Source organism: Grus americana, chromosome 6 (assembly GCF_028858705.1).
Source record: "Grus americana isolate bGruAme1 chromosome 6, bGruAme1.mat, whole genome shotgun sequence".
NCBI lineage: Eukaryota > Metazoa > Chordata > Aves > Gruiformes > Gruidae > Grus > Grus americana.
In genome coordinates, this window is record NC_072857.1 from 20,524,960 (window position 1) to 20,546,163 (window position 21,204).

Below are 21,204 nucleotides of genomic sequence, written 5' to 3' on the forward strand. Positions count from 1 at the left end.
TATAAGCATTAAAAAAACCCAACAACAACAACAACAAAACCAACAAGAAATGTTGAGCTAAAATGACTTTTTACAAACAGCCACACTAATAAGTCTCAGCCATTTCTGAGCTGCTGCCAAGGACACTGATAAGAGTCTCTAGGTATTTGCAAAGAGGAAGGGAGATGTAGAGTTGTTTTGGGCAAAAAGAGACAACATACCTGGTCAGACTCAAGGCAGGCAGCATTCCACTTTTGTTATCAGAGTACAAGGCCAATACGTGAAATTTAAAGACAAAATTAATTCTGTATTTTGAAAAATTGATGTATAGAAATTTGTTTGCCTAAATGCAGGTATCCAATACCAATTTAGATACTATTTTACCATGTCCTAAGAAGTCATGGGTTTCCTGTTCATCCTATGTCACATGTGACAGCCCTGTTCTGGATGTTTCAGATATGCTTGGACATTAAATAGGCACTAGACAATTGTATTTAGGTGCCTAAATTTTACTCGTATTGTTTCTTTTCTGCTCCTGTAACATGCAGCTCACAATAGAGTATCCATGACTTTAGGAAACAAAATTCAAGTCTAGTAACGTCAAACATGTTGCATTGTGAAATTGGGTTTTGGAAGCTTTCATTAGATCTAAGGAGATTTTTCTCTAATTCTGGGAAAAGTGAGAAATTTGAAATGTGATTGTATGCATATCTGCATACATGTGAGAGGAGGAGGAATTTTTCTCTTCCAAAATCACTAGAATGACCTAGCCCAGATTTTCACCCCCAAATTTGCACCAGTCCTGATTGAGCAAAGCAATTTCCAAATCAATCTACCTGTGCATGTGCAATTTAGAATGCCTTGAAAATGGGGTCTGAAATGGAAAGCTCTGCTGAACCTTAATGATGGAGTCATTATGTTCCTCCCAAATGACAGAAGGTAAAACAAACAAATGCTTATCTGGCCAGCTGGAATTCCTGAGGTAGTGCCACTGTATGATAATATATCTGCACCGTTTTAATACATTACTTGGTAGGAGATTTAGTACTCTTTGGAATGAATTAATCCCACAGGGTTTACACAGAGAAGAGGTATTTGCTCTGTCTCGAGAGTTTTTCCAAGAAATCTATATTCAGGGAATGAGGTATTCAATAAACCTTTGAAAAACCAACCTACTAGTCATGTTTTAAAAGCATTGTGCTGACTACTTGGAAGTTATTATATTAAAAGGTTATTAATGCAAATGTCTGTAATTCAGGAACCCTATCTAACAACGACAATCTCAGCACTTATTATGAACCTAATTATCACAACATCAGTGCACCTAACATTTTAATGTATTTATTCCCTTCATACGGATGAGTAAACGTTTGCATCTTTATATGCCTGAACATGTTTAAAAATTAACCCTAACTGGGTATTCAGAGTACCTGACTTTATACACTATACCAGGTTAGGTTGGCCATTTAACATAGAGGCATAGAACTTCCATGGAGAGAAACAGAAGACTTCAAAGGTCAACTAAAAAACACATCGGGGTTTTAGCGCTGACAACCATGCCAGAATGACTTTTTGTTTCCTCTGACTACGTGGGAAACCCAGGGAGAACTGCCTTCTGACTTAAGCATCTTAGTTAGCTGTTGAAAATTAGACAATGCAATTAATTTGTTAAGTGATTTTCTCAAGATCTAATGGAATTTGTGGCTGAGTAAGGAATGCAAACTCTATGAGTCCAAAATTAGTACTGTAACAATCAGGCCGTCCTTTGTAACTATAATGAAGGTTTCTTCTTTCTAAAAATAAAAAAGGTAAAATGTATTAATACTTCAGTACTCCTGACAATAAGTCAGCTTTAAATCTGGTCCAAAAGGTGATTTTCCTTTGAGCTGGAGAAAAAAGTACCTTTTCCTTTGATTTCATGTTTACTGAAGGTGTGCTCTGGAGTTGTTTAGTAGCTACTCTACCTCATTTAAAAAGTGATTTTTTTCTAATAGTCCTAATTTTACTATGACAAATAGAACAATTTCATAACACTGAATGTAATCAACCTTCTAGTTCACTTTTGTGTGTTTATGAGGGAGACATTACACAATACATGAATAATAACATACGAGATAATTCCAGACAATTGTGTTACAGACAGTGGCCCTGTAAATTCCACTTAAAAGTCAAAAAGTCTTACAAAATTTTCCCTTGGGGTGGGAGAGGAAATGAGAAAAATGGTGGCTACTGAACGAGTTCATAAATAATTTGCACCTGACTTCAAAGAAATTTAACATCTGCTGTATCTGAAGCATTTGGGAAGCAGGAGTATGAACTGAGATCACATCTAAAATTAGGAAAATTGTTATGCCTCTCAGCCCTTTTAAATTCAGCCTTCAGCGTTCTCCATCAGTTCCATAAATTTAGCTCAATCCATTGTACTTGTCTGAGAATTCAAATATGAGAAAGCAATACACTTTTTTTTATTCACATTCTTTGAACTTATTTTATAAAACAATAGCAATGCAGTTTTCAGACTTCTAACCCACTTGAACTTTCATCTTATCATCCAAGAAGAACTATTGGACTAATACGTTCCCTTTTCATAAAGTCCAGGTTTTTTTAAGTCCACACTAGACACAAAAATTGCTATTCTTTCTAGCTACTGGATCACTCAACGTGACATCCCCATTCCAGAGAAGAAATAAGCATACACTCACATTTTTGTCAAATTAGCCACAGCACATGATAAAGAACCTGTAGCAGCTTTATGTTTATGTGTGGACTTTATGCAGGCTATGGGAGGACAGGCAATATCTGATCTGGCAAAAAGCCTACTGGTAAAAATTCAACCCACTGAAAATCTCATAACAAATTTGAACTAACAAAGTGAGTTTGAGGATTCTCTTTCCTGTGGCAACTCTTTGAGGACTCAAGCCCATTTTAGTTTTAGCAGGTTGTCAAGCCGTGGCCTTAGAGCCAATAACAAGCCTCTCACCAAGAAATCATATTAAAGCCAGAATGCGTTGCTGAAAGTGATACGTGAAACTTCCTAACTGATAAATCGTACTTTGTCCAAGTTTTAGATGGTGTCTTAACTAAATTCCAGTTTACATTCTGCAAGCCTGCATGGTTTTAGTTGGAGAAGTTACTTCGCACTGTAGCTGAAGGTAGCCCATTGAATATTGCACTCAGTCCAAATGTAATTGCAGCTCACCAATGGGTGAAGAGAGTTAATTGTTGCATGAGCTAGGTTTTGCTTCATTGCAGCTTGGATTTTGGCAAAAATAGATGTAAAGTTTTAACAATATTTTGAGTTTCCATGGGGAGTAAGAGGCCACCATTGAAATCTGAGGCTTCCAAACATTCTACTTTCAAAGTGGTTTTAAAAGAAAGGTATATTCCAATCTCTTATTCGCACAGTCCCTTCAGAACATTTCTCCTTTTGTTTATTTGAAGGGAAAATCTACCATTAAGTGATTTGTTAAGACATTAAAAACCTATTCCATTTTCTACAGATAGTTTGGCTGGCTCTCAGGCAAGAACGTAGGCTTCTATTATAACATATTGGGAGCTTTTAGAACCAAAGCAATTCATAATAAATTTATTCAAATTGACACATTTCTGGTTACAATGTCTTCATTATTTCTTCAGAGTTATGAAACATGAATTATATCACTGTAACGACAACACTAGTCAAGGAAATGTAATTTGCCGTGAAGTCTGTTTGTACAGTCATCGTGTAGCTCAAGGCATACATTCGATTATTTTCTTGTACTCTTTCTTATATTGGTGTTCCAAAGGCGATAGTGGTATATAACCTCATTACATCTAATTTTAAAAAATATTCTTACATGGCAAGCTCTAAAAATATATATCTACATAACAAATTAGAAATAATTACATCACTGAAATCTATTAGGCATACATTGAAGAGAAGTGTATTTCAGATTATTTTATATATTTCAAACACTTTAAGCAGTACATGTATTTTATTATCATAGCCAGCAAGCTAGCCAATATTTTATTCAATTCAAATTAAAGCTGAATTAAATTAAGACAGCATAAAATTCCTGAATCATGAGAACAGAATCATTAAAACGATCAACATAAACCAAAAAAGGGCTTTTTAAAGCAAAATGAAAAGGTTCTCCATAAGTATCTCTTCTCTCTTATACTTTGTTTATTAAATTCTTCTAACAAGAATGAAGCGAATTATAATTAAAAAAAAAAGAAGCTGATAGCCTCTTTTACAGCTTTTTAGAATGGGAAGATTTTTTTTTCTCTCTCACTTTGCTGTCAGAAATGAAAGCCTGAGCTGCAATTATTAAAGGTCTGAATTTGCATTTTTCAGCAATCCAGAGAAATGAGAGCAGCTATTGTTATGATCATTATCATTATAAAGTTCTTTGTCTGTAGATCTTCTAACAAAGTTGTTGGTCAGCTGTTTGTTAGATGCCTTGCCAGTTATCAGATAATCTCATAGTAGATCAAAAAGAACAGCAAATTAAAATGATAGCTTTGTATACTCACAGATGGTCAATCCTCTATAAACTAAAGCAACTGGATGCAGTGCCTAGTGCTAGAAGCTAATGCAGGAAATTTGCAGAAGCTAAAAATACATCGATGAATCTGTTTGTAAATAGCTGATAGGATTTGGTCTCCAAACCAGGTTCTTTTTCCCCTCAGTTCTTTTTGTTGGGACAGCTGGACTATGCAGCCTCTCAGAACTAAAACCTCCTCTAAGCCAAGACCTCTCAAGCTTACTGTATTTCAAACAGCTGTTTGAGGAAGAATATTAAAGAAAGATGGACTCTTGATAAGACCTTGCTGGCCTGAACTACCAGTGAGAAGGACCAACTTGAGAGAACAGGGAGTGCAAGATCCTTTCTGGAGTAGGGGAAGAGGGTATTTTCTCTACCAAAAGTCAGACAAGTTCAGATGGCTCTTTAAGTAACTGAGCTGATTGAGTAAAACAGGCAACCCCAGCCTTATTCTGTGAATGAATCTTTACAGATCTGCCTTGGAACATCTCCAAAGCCAGCTCAAGCAGACACCCACTGAAATGGTGTGTCAGGAGCTTATCTGCTAGAAGTACCTGACAGGAAAAAAGTGAAACCCAGGCAGAAGTTTCCTGTTCCTAGGGAGGTTTGAAGCATGCATATTTATTTCCAGTTTTCCATTACAAAGTGTATTTACTTGTATTAGTTTTAACTGTGATCAAATATGTGCATATCCGTAGTCTTCTTGTGGAGCCAGTCTGGAAAGGTGGTGTCTCTCATAGCATCCTCAGATAAGTTTCTGCCTTGTTCCACTCCAAATTCCGTTGCTGCAGCAGTTACTGTGGAAGACCTCAGTGGAGGGCTACAATTACAGACAGTCCTCTTGCTGCTAGCAGCCTTTTACAGAGCCTTCACCCCAGGGCCTACGCAAGCAACTGCCCATGTTCAGTGTGTTACAAGGTAGAAGAGGAGAGATGAAGTGAGGGAGTGGGTCCTCACACTTTTCTAGTACTTTGTAAGTGAGGCAAGATTATATTCCTCTGCGCAGGCTGTTGGGTAATCAACACCATGGGAATAATTGTTTGCTTCCTTGTCCTTCACAGGATGGGAGAACAGCTGAAAGACAGTGTCTGCGTTTGGTGTAGGTTTCCTCACCACCTCTTTGGCTGCCTCTGGCAGACTGGTGGCATGGTCACTCTTCAGAAGCTCTTGGTCCACCTTGCTGCGCTATGTATGTGCTGCAAGCCAGTCATGGATGTGCTAGAAGGGCCTCCCAAATACACAAGAGGTGGTGCGACACAGCGGTGAGGCAGGCATTGTGGAGAACTCTTCTGAGTCTCCTGCATAGATGTGGACAGGGTACTCTGACCTGAAGAGGTCTTCTGAACTGTTTGGCAGCACTCACGCAGAGCAGTTGAGGTATTGCCATTGTTTCCAGAGTTCAAGGAATTAATGCTTTTCCAGTGTCCGGCTGCTGCATAACTAAGGGAACAGAAATAATTTAGCAGGTTCTGCAATTTGTTTTCATACTAGGATTCCATTTTTCAGGGAGTAATAGTGAGAATATATCAAATTGTTGACCCTTTGCAAGCAGGCTTCAACATAAATTAATTATTGTGTAAAAAACTGAATTTAATGTTTACAGTGCCATTTGTCACCGAAATGGAGGCTCAATTAGAGTCTCAATGATTTACTAAAGACATTTTAAACATAATGTCCAAACAATGCTACATAAATTAAACATGATGTAATTGAGTGTAACACTAAGTGGCTCATCGCTGTTGATTCATGTGGAAATCACAGAAATTTTACTGATCATTATGCATTCATTCAGTATTAATGTAGATACCATATGTGCTTCCATAGGGATTCTACTGTTACTCAGCATTCATTAAGTTTTAATGTACCATTAAAAAGGCATCAAAAGACCCATCTAAAAATACTGCCACAAAGGTAGTTCATTTAAAGAGAGTTAAAGAAACATGTTTCACTTTAACAGTGCAATACAAAGTAAGTTAATAATGAATCAGCAGAAATAGTTCAGGAGAAAACACTAGAAAGAATATTTGAACTAAAGGCAATACATTCTCCTTGTTCTAGATTTCTGGCCAGCTACCTGTATTTGTAGGCAAAAGCGCTCATCATGCAAGTACATGGTCTTCATTCAACTGACGTTTTACAGTAACCTTCAGCATAGTGATTGACTATATTGAAAATATGATTTTAAAAAAGGGGATAGGGAGTATAAATTATGGCCAGATTGCCTTCTGCATTCATTCGGTGGATGAGGATTGAAGGGGGATGAGAAAAACATAGCAGTGTTAGTAACCTGCCCACAGCTCCTTGCTTTTCCTGCTATGCCTGGTGTGCATCTACTAGCAAGATGTTTCTCCAAGGGTGAACTCCAGCATATCTCAAGTATTATACTGCTGTAGCTCCTTGCACTCAGGGGCACACTTTCCATCAGAGCCAGGTATCAAGGCCCTAAGCACATCCTTTCTTATCTTGTGGGTTTGGCTCCCTGAGGTCAAGGCCAGGCCGTCTGGTGACCTTGGGAAGAGCTCTTCAGACATCTCGGGGGGAGGCTGTAGTCAGGGCTGTTCCCTTCCTGGGGAGCTGCTCTGGATCTGAGGCACTAGGGCTTTTTCTTCACTTGAGCTACAGTTCCTGCTGCATCAATGCTTTTGTCTGGCCATGGACCTGGTGCTGGTCTGCACCCAGAGCCACAGACTTTTCCTCCTCACCCTGGGCTTGTCTGGTGATCTGGACTCTTGGCTGACCCTGGCTGCTGTGTCCAGGCCTGCCCTGCTCCCTCACTCAGGGATGGTGGGACGGGGGCCTCCCTGTGTTACTGTGCTGGGTTCTGACTTGCCATCCCTTTGGGAGCAACAGCTCTTGGTGTTCAGGTGGCAGGTAGCATGAATGTTTGCTTGGCAAGGGGGTTTTTTTTGTTGTTGTTAAGCTTCTTCATTTCTCATCTCGCTGTTGGAAACCTTACATATTTATGCCTTGATAATTTCCTGGGAAAATTGCTAATGGATGAATTAGAAAGATTAGATGAGCTACGCTAATCAAACATACTATGTTGGTAGTGGATTTCAATAGCAATTCCTAAGAGAAAAATGGATTGAAATTTCACATGTAAAAGTGGCACATTTTAGCTGCCAAAGGAATCTCATTACTTTAAGTTGAAACTAATGAACACCTACCGCAGTAAACTGAGCAACCTATGGATCATATCCCCAAGTTTTTTAACTCTTTTGTTCACTGGTCGGTGAACTGAAAAGATCATCTGCAAATCAGCTGAACACAGATGTGAATAAAAAGGACTTATGAAGGCTCTGTTCAGCTGGATATTTAGCACTTTAGAAGTGGGACACAAACTTCTCTCAAACTCTTGATCTTGTACAGAAGATAGGTGTATCCTGCAGGTGACTCACTATGGCAAATACCTGCAAAAGGAGATAGATTTGAAAAGTAAACGTGGCTAAGAGAAAATACCCTCTTCCCAAGATAGTGAGAGAAGTGAATCATAAGGCATGCTCAGACCTACGTCTTTGTACAAGTTTCAAATGCCTAAGGTACAACCCCTTGCGTTATGTAAAGACCAGAGTGGCATACAGAGCGTGAATGGGGATTGATGAGTTAATGTATCTTTCAGAAAAATAATTGGAGGGGATAAAATTAAGCTAGTAAGTGGAAGTTCACAACAAACAACAAAAAGATGGTTCTTCAGACTGTGTTATTAAGTCAAACAACTCCTTGTCACACAGTACTGTCTGCCACTGCTCGAAGTTTACAGGAGTTGAAAGGATGAATAGCTGAGTTCTTGAACAAGATGACTATTTAAGACTATTAAATACATAGAAATCATCTTCACTTAGGCATTCTCAAAGCTAAAAATTGTTGAAGGTTGAGCATACCTAGGGTAAGTACTATTTTGTGTGTTTTATAATCTTATGTTTTTCTCCAGGCATGAATTTTTGATCATTGTCAAAAGCCAGGTAACAAGCTAAATGAACCTTTAGTTTGGCCCAGTACAGACATTCTTCCATTATGCTCTAAAGCTGGCACAGACTATTGCTTGAAGATACAATGATTAATCACTTGCCTTGGTGTAGCAACTTTTTTTGTGTTGAAACATGGCTATGTCATCCTAATCATTCTTCCATTTTTTTTTTTTTTTTTTTTTTTTTACATTAAACCAACCCCATTCCTTTAATCTTTCTTGACATGTTTTCCAAAGGTCTTACAACTCTTGTTTTATTCTTTCTCTCTCACCCAAATTGCCTTCCACCTTTAGGTTATCAATCTAAAATATTTGCTGCTTTTAATCACTTTTTTTCCTCTTTCTGAGACAAAATTGTTCCTGCTGGGTTGCAGCTTGATTTCTGCTGCGTTGTTTTCCTCACTGATGATCAGGCAACGTACATTTCACTTCACCACTAAACTGTAGCTTTAAATTAATGTAATAGTTACACAAAGACTCACCTACTTCCTTTTCCTGACAATACGGTCCAGCAGACACTTCCTTACCTCTCTTTTCAGCCTTTTACCTTTAGTGGGCACCAAAGAATACGCCTTTTACATCTACTGAACTTCCAAGCACACCTGACAGCCTAGAATATTTCATTCTTGTTTTCATTTTGAAAATTACTTTTAAAAAAAACCCAAAACACAACACATTAATAGCAGACACAGTTTGAATAAAAACAATTAAACCCACCATTTCCAGGTAAAGCCCTGAAGCCCACTTCCCCCAAACCGCCCTCCTTCAGGGTCCCTTGTCCTGTTATGCCAGCCATAGGTGAACTCCGTGCATACAGCTCCTGCCTATGTCTCACGATAGTTCCTGTGGAGCTCTCTTACACCAGTTACCATGCTGTTAGCAGCAGCTACACAAACTGTAATGCTCTCCTCTTCCTGCCCCTCGGTCGTTTTGGTAGAGGGAGACTCGGGTAGACAGTGCGTCTATTTGAGAGCTTTCTGTCCTCAGCACTCTGGAGGTGGTTAGCACGCACCAGCTCTAAGAGCTGGGGCCACCGGCAGCTCGACTGCTTGTTGGCTGTCTCCCAACAGACCTGACCTTTCAAGCATTAACCCTTAGGAATACTGCAGCTTTTAGTAAGGGTAACAGTATGCTAAACTCTTGAAAGTGAGGCATCTAACTGTCCTGCTGCCTGGGTGCCCATCTTTCTCCCAGTCTTCTACAGTTTAAAAGGAAATAATCTGCAATCCACTTCTTCAGCCTTTGCTTCGCCTCTTTGTATCGCTTAGTTGCTGGAGATGGGAATTGCAGCAGCTTGGCATACATACCATAGGGACTTACTTGCTTGGTACATGCACTTTGTAGCTGCAGGTGTTCCCTGATGTGATCCACATTTGCATGTCCAAATACACTTTGGTCTGCAGAAGGCAAGTGTTTAATTAGCTTTTAGAATTTGAAGAATTGGAATAGCATCTGCTGATGGGATCAGTCATGCTGTTTAACCAAGGTGACCAATTGCAGCTTTCTCCACATTCCTTCCCCCATCTCCCTGTTTAGTTCAAGTGTTTCATTTAGAAAATTACAATCAGCTTAACTATTTTAAAGATGATTTTCACTGTATTTTTGATAGAGCAATACAAAGCCTTAAGCAACTGTGAAGCAAATTCATTTGTCCTTGCTTTACCACTACCAATTAAGTGTGACTGTAGCCACATCTTAGTTCTCGCTCAGGATTGTATCGGGGAAAAAAACCACCACACACATATAGCTGGGGGGAAATTATGAAATTCTGAGCCCAACAATAGTTTATTAATTACTTTTTCAATTAGAAATATATTAACCATTAGTAAGTACACTAGTGGTTAATGTACACCAGCACTAGTACACTAAGTACGCTAGTACTCGCAAATAACCACTGCTGGCCAGATTTATTCTTTAATAACTGTTGCAACGGCAGGTTCTGTGGACTTAATTCTCCTCCTGCCCTGAGCTGATTGTATGCTTCAATTCCTCTGCTCCTCTGGATGTTCACTATCACATATGCAAGTCCATTCTTTAACATTCCCATTCTTTTAACTATTCTGTCACTTGTGAAAATTTCCTTGTATGTACTGTACTTTTGCATGTTCTTGTTGCTCTGGCTATGATATCAAATATCACAGGCTAAGCAAGGTCAGTCCTGCTTAGTACTCAGAGGGAAGACTTGAAACAAGTGTTGTTACCCTCTGTGTGGTACAGGAGAGGGTACTGCATTATTTGTAGCTGGTATTTTGCTTTTTGACTTACTGTGTTACAGATTGGTCAACAGCACTGGAAAACCCTGCTGCATTAGAATTTGATTATTTATAAAAAACAGGACACAAAAAGAAGGACTAAGAGCTCTGTTCAGTTACTAGACATGACATGTCTTTTTAGTTAAATCTATTTATAATACATCATTATGTTCTATGTTTTCCCATCCCTGCTTCTATATCAGCTTACTTCAAAATTAAGAAAATTCTTCTGATATGTATATTGCTGGAGTACATTCTTTTTTTTTTCCATTATTACCTGTAGGAATTCAGGTATCTGATACCCACATGAAAATCAGGTACCATTGTGACCATCTAACCCTATGCAGTGGTAATACTATATAACCTCATGCAGTAATCTGCATCAAGCCTGTAATTTGTGATCAAGTTAAATCTCAATTCATATACAGAATGTAAATAATGACTAAAGCTAAGTTTCTGTGGGCAGTTGCTTTAATGGTTAATTAATTTCTTTCATATTAGTAATGTTGTCTTCCTTATGCAAGTTGCAGAGCAGCACTTACTCTTGCATTACTGTCAGCAGCACACGATGTTCTCATTCATAAATCAGAGTGGGGTTGGATTTACATCTTAAAAATGACCGAAGACAGTTGTAGAGGAGCCATGACTACTAAAACAGGAACAGCTTAATATTTCAAGAATCACTGACACAGTATGACATCCTCAGGTGCTGTTCTAGTCCATTTACTAAGAGAATGCCTCTAATCAAAGCCACCGTATACCTTTAAGTGACAGTATTTCATTAATGAATAAAGTGATTAGGTCCACCTAATTATATACTGTTACACATCTGGGGATCCCTTCACACTTAAAGGTGTTAAAACATTTTTAACAATTGCAGATTTGTTCAACGTTTAAGTTCAATATGAAATTCAGATTAAAAAAATCCAAATAGAGACTTAAAACTATAAAAAAAGGTGACCGCCCCATTGCTTTGACATTCTCTGAGCATGGCAACAGCAGAAGCAGAACCCCCTATACTGACAATTGCTCTATTTTTAAAGTTTAACTTGAAACTCTGAAGACTGATAGAATATTTAATGAGCATTTCTTGGCACACTACAAATTCAAGTAGTAAACTGAGATACAGGAGACTTTTACAGATTTACAGTTCACATAACCTGATGCAACTAGATACCACAGCTGCATAAAAATGTGGACAAATCATAAGATTAAATCTTTGAGTATTTGATAGCTATGTAAATACTTTTGAATATTCCACATGGTGATCCATCTCCATTTTTTGCCACTAAATAACTAAGAAAATATGATACTTAATTCATACATGGCACATAGTTAGGTATACTATGAAGAATCATGCCAATCCAATTAAATCAAAGATTAAGGCTTTGAATTTTAGGTATTTCAGTTTATTCTCTCCAATGGAAGGAACAAGGGAATGGTCCATCAGCAAGTTGTGGGTTTCTTCTGGAGTTCAACTACATTGATCTTGAAGCTTCCCCTCCCTCACCCCCACCTCCCCCACCTCTTGATGACCGCTTTTTACTGTGAGGGAGTTGGGTCACTATTAATACAAATAAAAAACAATGCCACCTTACATTTCATATAAGTCTAGAATGTATTCTTCAGAAATGCCTAGTCTTCCACTCTGATTAGATTTTCTTCAGTCTCTTCATCTGTTTTACCAGTTGCTCTGATGAGAATTCAAATGACTAAGGAGGAACCTAAGGATTAGCTTCTCACCCTACCCCTAAACTCCTGTGTTAAGCATTGTTTGGGAATGCCTGTGCACTCATGAACACTAATGCTTTAGAAATCGCCAAGCAGATCATTTGTTGAAACAAATGAAAACAGTTGTTCTTCACATGCAGCAGCTGATATCAACACCACAGCTACTAAAAATACACTCGTTATACAATCACAAACTAGCATTTGTGCATAATCACATTGGCTGTAGTAAGACCATTTTCAAAGTTTGAGAAGTTCACAGAGGAATTAACAACTCACATCCAAATCCAACTCTCCTGGATTCTTTTTGGCACTGGAGTTGTATCTATTTCTGTTGGAGATGACACAGCCGTTGTTATTTCCAGGCCCTGAGTTATACATGTACAGTCACTCTGAAATAACAATTACCAATAGATGTAGTTAAAACATCCTAATAGTTCTAGTGTCCTTTTCAGGTACAGTCGTTTCTCCCTTTCCCAATGCTAAGAGATTTTCTTTCATTGCTTTATCGGCAAATGTGGAACAATGCCTGTCCTGCATAGGATTGCATTTTCATCATCGTACTGATTACATGAATGGGGATCACAAGTTATCGGGCTTTCAGAGTTAAGCTTTTAGTTTCTGGCTTGTACCCACATGTCCCAAAATGGTACAGTATTTGTCAAACCCTGAAGCCAAAATAGAAAACATAAAATGTGAAAGGCTGGGGGAGAAGCAGCACTTCCTATTGTAAGACATTGATGAAAAATACCAAATTCATTCAACGTTTTCTACTTGGAAGCAAGTGAAGTAGTTCCTCAACTGACAGTTTGCCTGTAGAAGATTACCCCTTTGTGCCTTAAATAGGGGAAGAGCCGAAATATTCTTCTGCCTGTCCTCACAGAAGTGGTGATCCACCAGATCAAGAAAAGCAGAACTCCTTTTCCTCTACCTCATCGCCTCTCCTTCCTCCTCCAATTAATTTTATTCTCTTAAGTGTCTTGAATAATTTAGGAATAACTAAGTTCATTAACAATTTTAGTGGTCTTTGCAGGGTGATGGAGGGGAGGGGGAAGGAAATGTTCATCTACTCCTCTTTCACTTAAACACTAGCTGTTGCACTGTTATGTGAATGTGAGATTTAATATGGATAAAGAGAAAACTATACGTCTCTTCCAAATCTCCTCCTTGAAGTATATGTCATTACGTGCTTGTGTTAACAAGCAGGAACAGCTAACAAAAAATAACGCAACTTTATGTACAATACATTGTGATAGATTCTTGACACACAGTTTCTGTGTTAGTTACTGTGTCACATAGTTCTTGCAAGGAAGACAAAACAAAATTAAGTATTTTTTGGAAGTGTAGTATCCTGTTACTTGCAAATTTCATGTCATTTTAACAAGGGCACCTTCCCTCTAACAAAGCTACCTGCTCAGAAATTTTAAAGGAAGAAAAATCCACTTTATCTGTGATTTTCAATTGGATTGTATAAAATAATCCACATAGCAAGCTTCCTTTTCAATTAAAAGCTGTGAAGCATTTCCATTGATATTGCTACAGCTTTGCTTAATCATCAAAACAGACTTTGTAAGAAATAAGTCTATAACAAGTGATGTTTCAGATTCAGCTATCTTGTCAGCAGCCATCCTGAACAGAACATTGCAGCTTCAGAACCTCAGCCCATTCACAGCACCCAGAAACAGTTGTGCCTGTGAAGATGGTGGCTGCGATCCAAACACACTATTTCAATACCCTCACATTCTGTTAACATGGATGTAGACAATTAATTTAAGACACATTTTCCCTTCCACAAAGAGCTCTATTTGCTTGGCTATCAACCCATCAACTTAGTCATTTACAGTTACTCTTCAATCTAGTTGCAGTTGTCCAACACCTGATAGATGCACTCTGGCCAAGCATTGCATTCAAGGATGTACACCCTCCTGATCAACAGCATCTCTTTGTTTCTATTTAACAGAATTCTTTCAACCTGCTTCACAACTGTGTGTTAAAACAGGGTTCTAAGCAGCTCCAACTGAAAATGTTTGCTTTGGCTGGTAACAGGCACAAACTTAAAATTCAAAGCAGTAGCTGCTCTCATGTTATATTCTCATCCCTTATCTAGTATGTGTGATCCCATGCCTCTTGGCCTATATCTATGTCATTTTAATGCCTTCCTTGCTCTTAGAGATCTTCATATTGTATGCTACAATATGCTAGGACACAAATCACAAGTAGTTGGGCAAAACTAGAGCATTGATTACAAAATACACTTCCCAAAAATGGAGACAATCCAGTGGTTTAACATCTTTCACCTGCAAGTATGAGAGCTCTTGCCTTGGCCTTAAAACCTCCAGTCACAACAATATTTCCGAATATTATCTGCTGGTGCCTTCCCAGCAAAACTCCCTTCTCCAAGTACATCTGTAGTCTTAATTTTATTCTTCTGTAGAATAGAAATTGTATCATCTATAATAACTAATGAGATCATTTTTACTCTCCTCTTTTTTCAAGCCCTCCTTTGCTTACAAAGTCCTGGAGTCTAAGATAGAGCAAGATCCCACTGTGCTATGTGGATATCTGCTGCTTCTTTAAAGAACTCATGACAGTAGGTCACAGCACACCTTTACTGGGGTCTGCTATTTTGTCTGCACATTAGACTGACATTCGTTTACTGCAATATCCTGACTTTCCTTCCCTAAACATTTTGATTGCCAGTCAAAAGCAGCAAGGGGATTGTAAGTGGTAGGGTGTAACTAGCTGCCTTCTGTTGGAAGACATCTGTAGTACAGGTTGCCCAAACTGTAAGTATTCTTAGGCCAAGAAGAAGTCTGTTTTCTGTCCTGTAAGTCATCCACAACAAAAATTTACTGCTGTCTAACTTCAGCTTGTAGTTGCTAGAAACACTAGTTACTTGAACAGAAATGTTTTCTTGTTTGAACAATGAATAAACATGTCAAGTTCATCAACAAGAGTTTTTTCTGGTAGAATTTAATACAAGAGTATAAGAAAAAAAATGAGTCTCTAGATACACAATAGCAAGATTTACAAATGTCTTATATATGTTGGAAGAAGGGGGAAAGAGAAAGTTTTGCTAAACAGTATTGCCAGCTAGTAACAGAAAGTCTTGTTGAAGAGTTTCACAGTACTATTGTATGTAGACATTTCAGTTAATTATCAAGCAAGTTCAGCTACAAAGATAAGAAACCCTAAAATTCAAGCAAGGTGTTTTTAGTTTTAATCTCTGTTACATAAGATGGTATTTGCCTTCAGGAGTGCACATAAAAGGGCAACATACTTTTAACATATGGGACTAAAGAACATACAGGTAGTACAGTTCTGTAGTCAAAACCAAAGAAAACAACAACAAAACAAGGTTATTTGATCTTTCCCCCAAACCAAAATAACTGGACTCCATCGATTTGGTTAAAATAGTGAAATGTCACATAGACTGGTATTACCACAGATGGAGATTAAATTAGTGCTATGAAGTAACTTTAGTCATCTTGGTGGAGAATACAAAGGTTTGAGAAAAAAACATGTCACCCCCTCCCACCCAAAGTACAAACAAGGAGATTCCTTTCGCACTGCAACCTCTCCATGGCAGTTACAGATAAGCATGTTGTACAGAAATGCTTAAAACATGGACTTAAAGTATCACAATGAACACAGACACTAGAATCCTGGGAGAGTTACAATTTTCAAGTCTGTCCCTCAAGACAGTGAAATCTAGAATGTAAGCCCCAGTTAGAAACTAGAAGAAAACCCTACCTCTTCTATCTCACCATCTTCAAGCGAAGGACGAAGCGTTCTTTTGCAATCAGACCCTGAAAGAGAACTTTTGAACTACCACGTGAGTTCCCCCCGCCCTTGGAATTAGTCCTTGACTGGAGGCAAGAACAAGGTGGAGAAGGAAGTGGGAATACACATTGACAGGGACTAAGACATAGGGGAGAGAACAGCAGTGAACAAATGTTCATCAGCTCTCTTTATGAATTTTTATTTACTAAAACATTCCTTGAAGGGTTTCAGCATTAACACTGTTATTTGTAATCAATAATTGACTCTGTACTAGAAAAGTAATGAGACCTCTGAGATTATTGCACAAAAACCTGGCAGCAAACCATTAATAACCCTTTGAAATGCACATATAGATCAGTTTCTGAAACTGAGTTACAGAATGTCTCTAAAGTACAAAATAAATATATTGTTAAAGAATAGAAACTAAATACAATTACTTTTATTTAAATCAAGTCCAGCAAGAAAATATTTTAATATGGCAAATACCCCAGCACTTGCTGCATGCATCCATCATCTAGCTATTTCATCATGAGTGTGATCGTAGTTCCACCCCTCTCCCCAAAACATATAACCTTGACAAGAAATGGAAAATAGATAACATGTAACATGAAGCATTTTCTTTTAATATATATTCCCATTTTGGTATTTAATGCTTAACCTATAAATAGATGCTCTCAGACACGAGAATGCTTTGTGTGTTATTGTGCTGTTTTAAGATTAAAATATTTTACATTAATAAGTCCAAAGCAGTTCATTCTTCAGTCATACTTCCAGTGAAAAAAGAGTTCTTCTATTTCATTAAGTATCAAAACTGGAATTTGCATTTTATCAGTAAGTGACTATATGCTGATGACTACTTTAAAATATATCTAGTTCACAAAAAGTATTGCTTATCTGAGTGCTAAGTAAATACTATATACAGGTAGTCAAAGAGCAGATGAGAAACGTCACGTAGTGCTACTGTTAAGAAAAGTTTTTTAGTAGTACAAAAATTTCCGATAATTTATGTCCTGATTTTTTTTTGTGTGCTACCAGGAAAAAAATTAACGAGATTAAAAAAATCAAAATACTTATCCCAAGTACTCTCAGCTGAAGGAACAAAACCATCCATTTTTTAAAGAGAAACAAAGTATTGTATATAATTAAGATTTTCTACTAATTACAAATTTAATTTAACAAAGTAATATGGAGGCAGCATGTGGTAGATTTAAATTCATACAATCTGTTAAAGTAATACACAACTGAAAATTAATTATTTAAAATTCTTAGATTGCTTTAAATCTGTAATTTCAGCATAGTGCTACATATCATTCAGTCTTGAAGGCTAAAATCAAGAATTTCTGAATCTCATTCTAATGTAAGCAAAGCTCATCTGCACCTTCTCTTAAACCTTTTTAGCAGCATAGTCAGCTTTATAAAGAGAAAAAGGCAAAATATTACCATAATTTACATATTCTAATAATCTTTCCAAGGCATCAAAGGACCCAGCTTGAAATTCCTATAACAATTGACGAAAATATATTAACTTATACTTGCATTTACACTTTCAAAAATTTGTAGTTAGTATTAAGTTGGCCTATGAAGCAGTAGTAAAGTGCAAAATATTTGGTATAATATCTAGTGATTAGCTTTTGCTTCTGTGGAATACAAAGGAGTAAGCCTGGCTCTTCCATTGACAGATATGGTGTTTGATGGAGGACCAACCTGGAGGCAGGGGAAAAAAAAGAGAAAAGAAAAAAGAAAAAAAAATTAACCTAACTTTTCAGATTCTTCTCTCTGTAGTATATTATACAGTATTACTTCAAGAAAACGGAAATGCTGTTATTTCAGCTAAGCTTATTTCTCATTGCAATGAAAGACCTCTGATACGATTTCTGAACAAAGCCCATATGCTACAAAAGTCGAAATATAAGAAATTACTTTAAAACATATTTTATCCTATGTAAAATTCCATGTATAACTATTCAAAACATGCATAACTTTTAGTCCTTCTCCAGACCTGGTTGCAAAGAAATACTTGAAAAAATATCACTAAACCAAACACTTTTTATTAAATATTGAATAGAGAAGATTTCTAACAAAATCTTCTAACACTCCTTTATACCACGGTAATGTTTCTTTTAGCAGAAGCAAACTATAACTTCTAGGATAGATCGCAAAAGATCTGATTTCAGGGGGGATACATAAACCAACAGCTCCAACTGGAGTTAATGGGAGCTGTGGATACTCCACAGCCATGCGAACCACATACTGCAGCGCACAGTTTACCAAACACAAAACATTCTGAAGAGAAAAATGGTTAAAAAGAAACCTCACTTGACCCATTTTAGGTTAGTAATTACCGAGGGCCCTATTGAACAGAAAAGGCCAGCAACACAAAAGGTCACGGATCTCAGCATTGCATACTCACAACGTATTAAGTAAAACAGGAAAAAAAAATAAGGAATGTGGCTAGTGGTGCCAGCATTTTATTTTTTTAATGATTCCCTCACAGAGCTGAAAGAACGGAGAGTACGGTAAGAGGTAAAAAGAGAAGGAAGCACCCAACAGACCTCTTTCACAATTCAAATGGATCAGGTTATTACTCCTACCGAGCGCAGCACGATAGTGGAAGCTGAAGTGAATGCATTTAAAAACTCCTTTCAATACCTGAAATCACTTTTGGGTGCTAAGAAGTTATTGATACGGAATGCTTCATTTCTCTGTTTGTCCTACAACTGCCAGTTCTCCATGTTAAACATAAAATGAGACCATGCTTTTATTAAATTTGCCATAGGCCAAAACACCTCTTTGTCTGCTGTTAGACGTACCTGTACCACAGCATATGTGCTCTGGGTAAGAGTGAAAAGAACAGCATGTACAATTTTATGTTTGGCAAAATTTCAGTGGGTTCTTCATTGCATTGTGTGTGTGTGTGTGTTTCAGGGGCTTTTTTGAAGCCTGTTTCAGGTTTCTGTGTTGCAGAATGCTTTTCTGTATGCTTACAGCATCTTCGTTATTATAATTTCTCCTTAAAATTATAGCCTTCTCCTCATCCACAGCCTCAACAGATTCTGCTGCCCACAGAGGAGAAAGGGAAAGGAAGAAGGACTTCAGTCATCATCTCTCTCCTCTTCCCCAAGCCATTCTTGTACCTGGGCTGATAAGGACTATGAGGGTCAAATCTAATCTAAGAACATTTCTGTTAGAAAAGATTGAATAACCACATAATGAAGTTTTAATTTTGTTGTCTTTCTAGTAGAAATAGACTTTCTGAATTTTGAAAAGTATGTCATGAACTTTATTTTTTTTAAATACTTAGAAGCTACTGTGCCAACAGCCATGCCTATGCATATTTCCCATAGAATCACAAAACAAAGTTCACACACTATGCAAAATAAATAAAGTTCAGTATTATTCAGAATGTAATTATGTATTAGAGGGGAAAAAACCTTAATAAAAACATATGCAAACAAAATCCAAACAATATTTCTGGTAGAACAGATAGCTTTGACCTTTTAAGTGACTCTGAACAATACAGCATTTGCTTAATCTTACCCTGTTTTTAAAGTAGCTGTTTAGCAACACGTCGTTAGAAGTAATACTATGGTGTATTATGTACCACTTTTACTGACCAGAGGTCAGAAAATACTTGAGCATGCTTGTAGCCTTTCTGGGAGACTGAATCTTCCTATTCAGTCTAGAAGTGATGGGAGGGCTACAAGTCTCAGAGAGGCTGCGGCAGTGCTACACTGAAACAAAACCTTACGTGTGAAATGGATTGTTCTAATATCTGACCATCCGCTGAGAGATTTTGACCCTAGGGAATCAAAGACTTCCATAAAACCAAGAAAACACTCACATCCACCCACCACAGGTCATTTGTTTCTTTCAAGTTCCAAGTGGGAAAGGGAAGAGAAACAAAACCTACTAAATTTCTTTAACCTTCTGCAATGAGAAATTATTCCTCTACACACAAGACAAGATACTAATGCTGGGGCAAGAAAGCTTTGTGTGAGGCTATCATCAAATTGTCTGGTTACAAATTTAAAACAATACAGATTTTTAAAGTATGCAATGTTCTACCCAATGAGAGTAATATAGGTCAATTTTAGGAGAGAGAAAAGAAAAAGTAAGCTACAATTTTTAACCTGAGGGGGTGGGGGAAGATGGTCCTACCAGGACTGTTGGCAAAACATTGAGAAATACCTTATTAATGATACCAAACAGCAGCAGGAGGCTTGAAGTACATTTAAGAAGAATTAAGGACTTGACAGAGTCTAATAGAAAAACAATCTTCAGAACTTCTGTGTGTTATCTGCCTGCACGCTACTTCAGGTCTAGGGTGAAGCTGCTTAGCATGTGTCTAAAACCATACCACTTCAAACCATATAAACACAAACAAATAATTTAATATGTTCCTGATTTTATGAGAGATACACTTAGTTGATAACTTAGAGATTCCTAATTCATTTCAGGAAGATTTCCATTTGGATTTGTACTGTTTGAAAATATGGACATATGAAGCTTTGCATGTGCATTCACCAGTTTATTCTGCAAAACCGAACTCGCTTCCCCACCTCCCTTCCCATTGTTAAGAGACCTCCTGGCAGCGCTTTGTGCCAAAGCTAACTGCTTTTAGTGTCAGGCATTAATATGGTAATTTTGAAGGAAGTACCATGAGTTCATTGTTATCGATGCAATGATGAAAACTCACCCTTTTCAATTTGGCAGCAGCTTCTCCAGAGCGGATTGCAGCCAGCAAGCTCTGGTGGATCTGTTCTGGGTCAGAGCGCTGGAACGACATCGCGGTTTGTCTCTTAGTGACAGGGGGTGGGTGGTCAGTGGAAGCACCTGACTGCGCCTGACTCTTCTGCTCACTATTCACATTGCTGCCTTTCTATAAAGGGAGGAAGTGGGAGGAAAAACAAAACAAAAACCTTTAATCTGAATTAGTCATAAATGGAAAACTAAGTCAACCTGGCACGAG

General features: G+C 37.7%; 1 protein-coding gene across 21 annotated transcripts in view; it reads right to left on the reverse strand.

Annotated features, from left to right (window-relative positions):
- Positions 1 to 3,549: 3,549 nt before the first annotated feature.
- COBLL1 (cordon-bleu WH2 repeat protein like 1) overlaps positions 3,550 to 21,204 on the reverse strand; it is a 98,882-nt gene continuing 81,227 nt past the window's right edge. For 5 of the 21 annotated variants that reach the window (XM_054830161.1, XM_054830140.1, XM_054830160.1 and 2 more), the window contains 6 exons: positions 20,932 to 21,114; positions 16,206 to 17,939; positions 12,732 to 12,844; positions 9,190 to 9,869; positions 7,673 to 7,915; positions 3,550 to 5,945 (listed from right to left, as the gene is read on the reverse strand). In XM_054830161.1, the coding sequence (XP_054686136.1) occupies positions 17,853 to 17,939; positions 20,932 to 21,114 (270 nt within the window). In that variant the 3' untranslated portion in view covers positions 3,550 to 5,945; positions 7,673 to 7,915; positions 9,190 to 9,869; positions 12,732 to 12,844; positions 16,206 to 17,852. Of the gene's footprint in view, positions 5,946 to 6,579; positions 11,374 to 12,731; positions 12,845 to 16,205; positions 17,940 to 20,931; positions 21,115 to 21,204 lie in introns of all 21 variants that reach the window. The other 16 variants (XM_054830153.1, XM_054830150.1, XM_054830151.1 and 13 more) reach the window with 16 other exon arrangements.